The sequence below is a fragment of the Hipposideros armiger genome, unplaced genomic scaffold (assembly GCF_001890085.2).
Source record: "Hipposideros armiger isolate ML-2016 unplaced genomic scaffold, ASM189008v1 scaffold_377, whole genome shotgun sequence".
Taxonomy (NCBI): Eukaryota; Metazoa; Chordata; class Mammalia; order Chiroptera; family Hipposideridae; genus Hipposideros; species Hipposideros armiger.
In genome coordinates this window covers 381372-392006 of record NW_017731727.1, presented here as the reverse complement: position 1 = coordinate 392006, position 10635 = coordinate 381372, and the positions used below count along the sequence as shown (strand labels likewise).

The 10635-nt window shown below is 49.9% G+C and overlaps 1 protein-coding gene across 5 annotated transcripts in view; it reads right to left on the bottom strand.

Annotated features, from left to right (window-relative positions):
• Positions 1–17: 17 nt before the first annotated feature.
• The window catches only part of FRMPD3 (FERM and PDZ domain containing 3), a 106968-nt gene continuing 96350 nt past the window's right edge, over positions 18–10635 (bottom strand). For all 5 annotated transcript variants that reach the window (XM_019662467.1, XM_019662466.1, XM_019662469.1 and 2 more), the window contains 2 exons: positions 5510–6331; positions 18–3949 (listed from right to left, as the gene is read on the bottom strand). In XM_019662467.1, coding sequence (XP_019518012.1) covers positions 906–3949; positions 5510–6331 — 3866 coding nt within the window. In that variant the 3' untranslated portion in view covers positions 18–905. The remainder of the gene's footprint in view (positions 3950–5509; positions 6332–10635) is intronic.

The following is a 10635-nucleotide window of genomic DNA, read 5'->3' as shown; positions in this document are numbered from 1 at the left end:
ACCCCCCACCCCCAATCCGTAGCTAAGTCGAACTCCTAAGGACAGTCTGTCTGGTAGAGAGATGTTGAGAAAGGAGCCGCACGCCTGCAGCCACAGCCCCTGCACTATGCTGGGCTGGGCCAGGCGGGCTCCCAGGCCTGCTCTGGGTCTCCCCAGGGCAGACATTTTCACCAGGTACCTTATCCAAAACGAGTGGGGTGATCCCAGATGCTTGCTCCCTAGTGGACTGAGCTGCCCTGCCCATCAAGTGAGGGACAGGACACATTGGGGATGGCTGGTGTGGAGCTACTAGGCCTGGGGGCGAGGGCTCCGGAGGCTGCCAGCCTGTTGGGCCGGCTGCAAACAGCCCCATGTGGCTGTTTTCTACAGGATTACCACCCGGGCACGGGCCCTCTGGGGTGGCTTTTGCCAAGTGAATGTGAGCCCAGGGTGGGCGGGCACATCTGGGCTGAGTGCTCTCTCCCCTCCACTTAGCGCTGTGGCCTGCTGCTACTGCCACTGCTCCCTGGAGGGGAGCAGATGCCAAGAGGAGTTTAGGGCCCTTGGGCCTGCCTGCTGTAGGCCCTGACTTCCCTGTCCCAAAAATGGAGCAGGAAGTGAGCCTGATGTCACCTCTCAGCCCTAGAGAAGAGATAACATACAACTCTGTGGCGGGCGTAGTGAGGAGGGGCCTTGGCCCTCACAGTGACGCCTAAAGGCCAGGGAAGGGGTGAGGACACCCAGGGCTACACTGGCCCGGAGCCCTCAGGACAGCCTCAATGCAGGGAGTCTTTGCTCCCTGGAGACTGAAGACTAATGGACCCTGACTGGCCCAGCAGAGACATACACTCACCACAGGATACAAGGACCACAAAGCTCAAACCTGGGGCTGAGGATGGGGAAAAGGGGAGGCCTGGGCCGATGCCCTACTTAATAAGGGTTTTTAAGGAGCGGGTGAATGTGCTCATAACAGTCGCCGAAGTTGGGGAGCCTGGTGGATGTTCCGGGGCCGCCCCTATAGCTGCTGCCACCTGTTGCTGCTGCTGCTGCTGCTGCTGCTGGTTAAGGTTCCGGGCTGTGGACTCCTCCGCGGCACGCAGCAGGAAGGTGTAGTTCCTCACCACCTCTTCTACCTTGGTCAGCAGCTCTTGGCGCTGGGACTCTGAACGCACGATGAACACCAGCCGCACGAAGGTCTCAATGAGACTGCTCAGCACCTGGAAACTGCCCGTGATGGCTGCCAGCATGTGAGTTGGGCTCTTGTCCACGTTGGCCACGCGGCGACAGGAGGCCCGGAGCTCCTTGAACTTGAGAGCCAGCTCGAGCTTGTACTCCGAGATCTGGGAGACATAGGGCTTGGGGGCCCGGGCCTCAGGGCTAGCCACACACTGCCGCAGGACTGTCAGCAGCTCGTTGGTGTCCAGCCGGGCAGCCAGGAAGCCATCAGGCAGGCCATAGGCATGGGCCCGCAGGGCATTGATCTTGGCCAGGCTCCCCTCGAAGGTGGACACCCGCAGGTCAATCTCCTGGGTGCGGGAGGCCTCAGGGCTGCTGCTGCTGCAGGTGGCAGCATCCAGCACCTGCAGGGTCCTGCTCACCACAGGCACCACCTGCTCATCCAGCTTCATGCCGGGCAGAATCTTCATGGGGATGGAGTAGGAGAGCTCATCCTTGCCATCGCTGGTGTCATCCGCCATGTCGCACTTGCGGTAGTAGAAGCAGTAGCGGATGGAGCAGCACTTGCTGCCGCTCTCACTGTCGTCGTCCAGCTCCGCAGGCTTCCGGTACACCTCTTCTGGCAACGAGAACACAGCCATCTGTCTGGGACCTTTGGTCTCAGGGGCAACCTGGACATATGAGGGGGCTCCCAGGGTTGGGGACTCCAGAGGCTTGCTTTTGGGGCCCAAGACTAGGGGGAGGCCTGCCTCTACCTCCTTGGCCTCCCTGGGCAGCATGCCTAAGGGTGGGTGTGGGTAGACATCTGAGGTCAGCGAGGCCCTGTCGCCTTGGTCCAGCTCACTGATACTATAGCGACGCATCAGTTTCCTGTAGTTGGGAGCTCCCAGACACTCGCCCCCCGAGGCACACGTGGTCAGGCACGAAACACCACTCTCAGGGTCCGATCGACACTCTCGGGATTCCAGGCTGGTGGAACGGATGCGTCGGACATTGGTGGGACTGCTGAGGCTCAAGTCTGGGGCGGCCTCAGGCTGCCTCTGGGTAGGGGGGACCCTGTCCCTCTCCCTCCCCCGTAGACCATGCACTGGCGTCTGGGGGGCCTGCGGCCGGCCCCCCCGGCAGATGCGCTTACAATCACAGCTGCGCCTCTGCTCGCGGGACATGCCGGGCCCCTGTTGCACGGGGCTGCTGCGTAGCTGGCAGCTGCAGCGTCCTGGTGCTGGGGGTTGCAGGTACTCAGTGCCCGGCAGCTCCCCCTGGCTTGGTGGCTTTAGAAGTTCCTCGAGGAACTCCAGCTCATACTGCTTTACCTTCTGCAGCTGGGCCTGCCGCTCATCAGTCTCCTTCTTCTGGCGGGTTGGGAAGGTGGCAGAGAATAAATTGCGAAGCCGGAAAGGACCTCGGGATGATTTGGGCTTTGTGGGGCCTTCAGAGGTCGGGTGGGCTCCATCCAGGGTCGTTTCAAGCTTCCTAGAGGGCATGGTGCTCACCTGCCGGCTGGCAGCTTGGGACCTCAGTGGGCTCTGGCCTCGAGGATGGCAGCTGGGGCTCTGGCCTCGGGACTGGCTGCTGGGGCTGTGGCCTCGCATCTGGCAGCTGGGGCTGTGTCCTCGAGACTGGCAACTGGGGCTCTGCAGAGCCACGGGGTAGGCAGCCCGGGGGACCAGGCTGGTCTCCTCGAGCTTGCTGCTTTGGGGTGTGCTCTCCAGCTGTCCCTTCTCCCCCTGGCCAGAGACAGTGCCCTGCTTGTGCAGGGAAGGCTTAGCACCCTCTGGACCACCCTTGCCTGCCACCTCCCCTGTAGCTTGCTTGCTCACTGACTCTCGACTCGCTCGCAAAAGATAGCTTTTGGGAGGGAAACTTTGAACAGGAAGCCTGTCCCCTTGTGGGGAGAGGTGCAGGCTGTCAGCCCGGCTGCCGATGGGTGTTCTGGAGCTGGAAGAGACCCCTGGGCTCAGCTGCTGCTGGGAATTCCGTGAGGTCTCTGGAGCACCGGGGCTCGTTTTGAACTTAAGATTCTTACTGGCACTGCCACTCATCATGCTGGCTTCTGGCTTTCCCATGCTGACATCCGGCCTCCCCATGCTGGCGTCCAGCCTTCTCTCCCCACTGCTCGGGGAGTTCCCCAAGACCCCACCAGGGGTGGGTAGACTCTTAGTGTGAACCACCTGCGGTAGGGCGGTTGAGATGATAGCTGGGGTTACACTGCCCTTTGGGTCCAGAATAAGCTTAGGGCTCAACCTGACCTCCTTTGGCAGGTTCTCCCTTAGCTCAGAGACCTGCTCTTCACTGAGGGAGGCTGGGGCCGCCCTCAGTGACATCTCTAGACCTGCCCTAGTGTGGCCAGGCCCTTTGTCCTCAGGAACTGGGGACAGCAGGCTCAGATTCTTCTGTTCACTAAGTTGTGGGGACAGTGCTGGGTGCACGGCCAGGGCATATGTTCGCTCTCGCTGTGGCTGGGCCTCTGACTGCGGCAGCTTCCTCCGAGCGCCAGGGGGGCCGGGACTCTGGCCTGGGACAGCTGGCTGGAGGGATGGGTTGGGATCTGGGCGCCCAAGAGAATAAGGGGCCGTGAGTACAGCCTGGGCTGCACAGCTCTGGATCCGAAAGGGCAGGTCCTTGCGGGCCAGGAGACTGTCCTTGTTGAGGTGCTGGGCCAAGAAGTAGGTGGTGTTTTGGTGCTGCTTCATGGCAGACATCATCTCTGACATGTCCGTGAGCTCTGAAGAGTTGGTTTCATGGCCTGAGTCCAGCGATGATTCGGGGGTGATTGTGGCCAGCACAATCAGACCTGGAGGAACAGGGACAGGGCTTGCTGCACTGAACTCAGATTAAGTCCTTCCCCAACCATATACAGAGTTTATGGGGGCCAAGGTTTGCCAGTAGTGCAAGCTGGAGACAACCAGTCAGGCCTGTAGGACTGCAGGGCTGAGGGTGAGAGGAGTAGAGGGGAGAGGACAAGGAGTCAAGCTTGGAGAGGGGTTATGGAGGGCTGGAATCCGAAAGAGAAACAAAGGAGGCATAGAGAAGATCTGGGCAGTTTGATGGCAAATTGACATGCAAATCACATGCAAAACAACATGCTAATCATCATTATTTTTAGATTCCACAGCTAGGAAATTTTTGTTAATTGTCCTGAAGAGGGCTGGCAAAGGGAGGTCCTCTCGTTCTGGCCCTCCTCATCTGGCCAGGCCTGCTTATAGTCCCTGCAGCTGAGGCCATTTAGCTGAGCCTGTCCTCCCTCTGGCCAGCACATGAGCCTCTAGCCTGGGAGCAGTTAGTTCTTAGGAGCTCCAGAACTTGAGCAAAGAGAAATACCAGCTGTGGGGGCGGAAAACATGGGGGCTGTCTCACACCAAGGATGCCTTTGCATACAGAAAAGGCAGGGGGTGGTACTCTCCCTGGTCAGCCAGGCTCCCTCTGACCCCAGGCTCTTCACCCTCTCTGTCCACACTTTCCACCTCACATGCCTTCTCATTTGCCTTACTCCTCCCTATTCCTTTCCTGTTGCTGTATCACTGAACTCTTCCTCGTAAGAGGTATGTGTATGGAGGTATGTATGCATGACTATGGGTGCATGTTTGACACGTGTTTGTCTACAAGATGGACATATGTGTGTCTGTAACAGGGAATAGCATGCATGTTGTATGGTTCTCCCACCAAATAATAATAATAATAATAATAATAATAAAATAATAGCTACCACATACTGAGTCCTTCCTATGTGCTAGGCAGTGCTTAAATGCTTTGCATGAATGAGCTCATTTAATCTTCACAACAACCCTATGTGATATGACTATTGTTACAAAACCCATTTAAGATGACAAAAGTGAAGCTCAGAGAGGGCTTGCCAAAGGTCACACTGAAAGTGAGCAAAGAAGCCAGGACTTGGGTGTGTATGACTCAGAGCCCATGCTCTTCGGCAGGATGAAGACCTCTGCCTTGAGCAGTAATGGCTCCTGGCTGCACTGATCCCAGGTCACTAGGTGGTTACTTGGTCGTTTGGTTTTTCTTCCAGTCATGTGCATGCTGGATGTCTTCTATATCTCTCCCAATTTGGCTCTGATCCTCTCTCCTGGTCTGGCTCTAGCTGCCATGGCCCCAGTCACCAGGGTCCATCTGGAAGACATTTCCAGAGATGGAAATGGCGAGAGCCAGTGCACTAGCTGGAGCTGAGCAGCAGACCCCTGTCACAGAGTCGTTGCTCCCTGACCCTCTCTGAACTGCCTCTGGCCCATCCACTGCCCTGAGACACCACAGTGACTTTGATCTCTGCTTCAGAAGAAGCAATGTCACCTGCTGGCCCTGCCTGGAAGGGAAGGCAAGATAGGGCGGAGGAATGGGCTGTTACCTGCAGTCTGTGGGGGTGGGGGGTGTGGTCCATCCTCTGAGGCTGCCAGGGCTTCCAGAGCCTGCAGAGTGGACACCAGGGCATCATCTAGCTCCTGGGCATGATCTCGGACTGTCCGGGTCTGCACACTGTCAATCAATGTCACCGGAATCTCATCGTACAGAAGCCCACGCAGGTGGCGTCCTTGTTCCTGGCTTTGGACAGCCCGGCGCTTGGGGTCATCTTCATCAGAACTGTTGTCTCGGAAACCAGGAGGTGGGGCAGCAATGGCAGGCAACAGTGTAGTGCTCTCATCTTGCTCCTCCTCCTCTTCCTCACTCCCAGGGGGTGGGAGGGACATCAAGTCTACTATGTTGTCACGAGAGGATCCAGACCTCCCACCTTTGCGAGGACCCAGCTGATCCTGGAGTTTGGCTTTGCAAGAGTCACAGTAGAAATTCAGGGCTTCAGCCCCAAGAGAATTGTCCAAGGTATAGGACCGGGCCCTGCTGGCACAAGGCTCGTGGTCTAGGCTGGCTACATCAAAGTCATCAGGGACCATATCGTAACCTTGGCCAGAGCTTTTGGATGTGGGGTCAGACTTGGTCCGGGGCCTGGTCTCCTCAAGGAAGATTAAGTTCTCATTGACATCTGTCCGACTTTCTTGCTCCTTCCTTTGTTCCCGCATGTGGAGGTAGCAAAAGCTGACAAGCTCAGAGTCGGCAGGTGGGGGCGTGCAGCGGCTCGACTTCCTGGGGCTGGTGCCCACGCCGCCCACATAACTACTCTCCTTTTTCCCCAGGTGGCCCCCAGTGACAGGGCGGTGGGCGCTGTGCATGTAATCTAAACCCAGAAAGAGAATCAACAGATGAGCCCTGGTGCTGAGGACTGTGGCTGAGCTCTCTTGGCATCTCTGGCCTGGGTCTCTGGTGCACAGTGGGGTGGCAGGTACTGAGAGAGAGAGCCTTACTTGGCTGCTCTGGATTAGGGGAAGGGGAGTCAATTGGCCACATTGTTGTCAACCCTGCTAGTTGAATGTGTAGAATAGAATGGCCTGAGCTGCTAATAGCCCCATCGCCTCTGAAATGGGAAAAGGCATGGAGTGAAGTGGGATGGGGGTGAACACCTTGGTATCGAGACACAGCTGGGCTCTTACATGGGTACGTCTGGTCTGAGAGTCAGCTGCAAGCATGCTTAAAGAAGTGAGATTTATGTTATGTCTTTGTAACTGTCCCTGCTCCCACAGTACTCTTTATTTCCAACCTCCAGTACTCTGTCACTCTTGTGTTATGTAGGATGTCTTCTAGCAGAAGGAAATAAATCTGACTAAAATAAAGTTACTATTGCTTTAGTGGGAAAGTGTAAAACAGGATACATACAATGCCTGAGAGTTTGCATTTCAAAGAGGACTGTTGGTAGAGGAAACCTAAATAATAAAGCAATACTAGTAGAATTCTGGGCATCTGAAAGTGTACAGTGTATAAGAGATATGCTGGGATATGTATACATGGGGGAGAGGATGGGGGGAGCATTCTTACAATTCCCCAAATCACACAATTTCTCTGTATTCATGCAAGGCCAGCCTGCCTGCTATAACATAGATGTGGCAAAATAATCTAGCCAACAGCTTTTAATGATGGTAGGTTTGTGCCTCTGAGAATTATCCATATCAAATGCTGCATTTCTGAATGGTATCCCTCTCTTATCTGTGAGAATATGCTCAGACAATTCCAAATCACTTTGCTATCAGCAGACAGACATGTAACAAGCAAGCACTATTTTAGGCTAAGGTCATCACACATAATCCCATTTAATCCTCACAATAACCCAATGAGGTAGGTGCTGTCATTACCCCCATTTACAGAGGAAGAAACTCATCCAGTTGGTAATGTGATTTACCCAAAGTCACGAGTCAAAAATGGCAGCCTGGATTTGAGCCCAGGTCTGAGGGACCACAAAGCCCATGTTTTTAACCATTACCCTCTAGTTCATCATGGTGGTCAAGATGTTGGAAAACAAAACTTCAAAATGCCTTTCAAATTCCAGTTTGACCTCTGTGGGTTAATGTGTCTGCAGTGCTTTTCACTAGAGCTTACAATCACCACAAAATCATGGTGCTGGCACTTAACAAAAGAGCCCCAAAATACGTGAAGCAAAAACTGACTGAATTGAAAGGAAAGATACACAATCCAACAGCAATAGTTGGAGACTTCAATGCCCCACTTTCAATAATGGATAGAACATCTTGGCAGAAGATTATCAAGGAAATAGAGGACTTGAACAACACTATAATCCTATAAATCTATAGAACATGCCACCTAACAGAAGAATATACATTCTTCTCAAGTGCACCTAGAATTTTCTCCAGGATAAACTACATGTTATGTCATAAAATAAGCCTCAATAAATTTAAAAGCAAGGAAATCATAAAAGTATGTGTTTTTTAGCACAACAGAATTAAACTAAAAATCAATAACCAAAGGAAATTTGGGACATTCATATACATGTGGAAATTAAATAAAACATTCCTAAGAAACCAATGGGCCAAGGGAAAAATCACAAGGGAAGTTGGAAAATATTTTGAGGTGAAGAAAAATAAAGATACAACATACCAAAACTTATGGGCTCTAGCTAAATTAGTGTTTAGAGACAAATTTATAGCTGCACATGCCTACATTAAAAATGAAGAAAGATTTCACATCAATAACCTAACCTTCCACCTTAAGAGACTTGAACAAGAAGAGCAAACTAAACCCAAAGCAAGCCGAAGGAAAGAAATAGTATAGAGGATAGAAGACGAGAGACTCAATAAACTGAAAGTTAGTTCTTTGAGAGGGAAAGGTTAAGGATGCCTGGAGTTGGCCTCATTTACCTTACAGGAGTGCTTGTTCCACTTTCAATTTCACACAGGGTTTCGCTGTAACTCATCCTCAGGGAAGAATGGCCCGGTGTGGTGCTGACCTCCAACATGGAGGCCCAAGACAGGCCACTTCCAGTCGGACCATGAATCACCTGGCCAAGCCCTGACCTAGGAGGGAGAGAGATCTGTGGACAGCCAGTGAGGCTGTGTGAGGTTCCCTTCTCTGTGCTCTTCCAGGTCCAAGGACGGCTTGCCATATATAAGGATTGTAAAAGAACCCACTTCCTGTACCAACTATATTTGTGTCATATGATTTATTACAGTGAAGTTTCTTTCGAGCTGCCAGTAAAAAAAAAAAGTTGGTTCTGTGAAAAGATCAATGAAATTGACAGACATTTAGGTGTACAGATAAAGCAAAAAAAGAGAAGATTCAAATTATTAAAATCATGAATGAAAAAAAGGCCATCACTACTGACTCTACAAATATGGAATTGATTATAAGGGAATATCATAAATAAGTTTATGCCAAAAATTAGATAATCTAGATGAATTGAACAAATTCCTAGAAATACATAATCAAAACTGACTTTAGAAGATAGAAAATCTGAACTGGCCAATAACAGGAAAATATATTGAATTAGTAATTAAAAATCCTCCCCCCTTCACCTTCCCCCCAAAAAATAAAGCTCAAGCCCAGATGTTCAAAGAATTGTTTACACTAATTCTTCACGAAGCCTTCCAAAAAATAGGAGAGGAAGGAACACTTCTCAACTCATTCTATGAGGCCAATATTACCCTGATACTAAAACCAGAAAAGACATCACAAGGAAACAACAGAGCAATATTTCTTATGAATATAGATGCAAAGCTCCTCAACAAAATACTAGCGATCTGAATCTAGCCACATATAAAAAGAATTATACACCATGACCAAATGGGATTTATTGCAGTAATGCAAGGTTAGTTTAACATTCAAAAACCAATTAATGTATTATACCATGTTAATAGCATAGGAGACAAAAACCATATGATCATCTCAATGGACACAGAGAAATCATTAGTGAAAATCTACCACCCTCCCATGATAAAACTCAACAAGCTAGAAATAAGAGAAAGGTTATCTATGAAAAACCCACAGTTAAATCATACTTTATGGTGAAAGACCGAAAGCTTCCCAGAGATTAGAAAAAAGTCCAGGATTTCTGTTTTCACCACTTCTGTTCAACATTGTACTAGAAGGTCTAGCCAGGACAATTAGACAGTAAAATGAAATATCAGTCATCCAGATTGGAAAGGAAGAAGCATCTATATTTGCAGATGACATGATCTTGTATATAAAAATCCCAAGCAATGATAAACCCACAGCTAACATCATACTCTGTGGGAAAAAGCTAAAACCATTCCCCTTAAGATCAGGAACAAGACAAGGCTGTACACTTTCTCCACTTTTACTCTACATAGTTCTGGAAGTTCTAGCCACAGCAATCAGACAAGAAAATGAAATAAAAGGCATCCAAATTAGAAAGGAGGAAATAAAATTGTCATTATATGCAGATGACATGATACTATATAGACAGAACACCAAAGACTCCATCAAAAATTATTGGAACTGATAGACGAATTCAGTAAGGTAGCAGGATACAAAATTAATATTCAGAAATTTATATGGAGCCATAAAAGACCCCAAATAGCCTCGGCAACCCTGAGAAATAAGAACAAAGTTGGGGGTATCATGCTACCAGATATCAAAACATACTACAAGTCTACAGTAATCAAAACAGTATGGTACTGGCATAAAAACAGGCACATAGATCAATGGAACAGAATAGAGAGCCCAGAAATAAATCCATGCATATACGGACAGTCATTCTAATTCTATGACAATGAAAGCAAGAATTTACATTGGGGTAAAGATAATCTATTCAATAAATGGTGCTGGGAAAATTAGACTGACACATGCAAAAAAATGAAACTGGACCACCTCCTTATGCCATATACAAGAACAAATTCAAAATGGATTAAAGATTTAAACACAAGACCTGGAACCATAAAACTCCTAGAAGAAAATATAGGGAATAAATTTGCAGACATTACCCTGAGCAATATTTTTACTGATACATCCCCACGGGCAAGGGAAGTAAAAGAAAAAATGAACATATGGGACTACATCAAACTTAAAAAGTTTTTTCATAACAAAAGAAACCATCAATAAAACAAAAAGGAAGCCTACTGAATGGGAGAAGATATTTGCCAATGATATATCTGATAAGGGGTTAATATCCAAAAT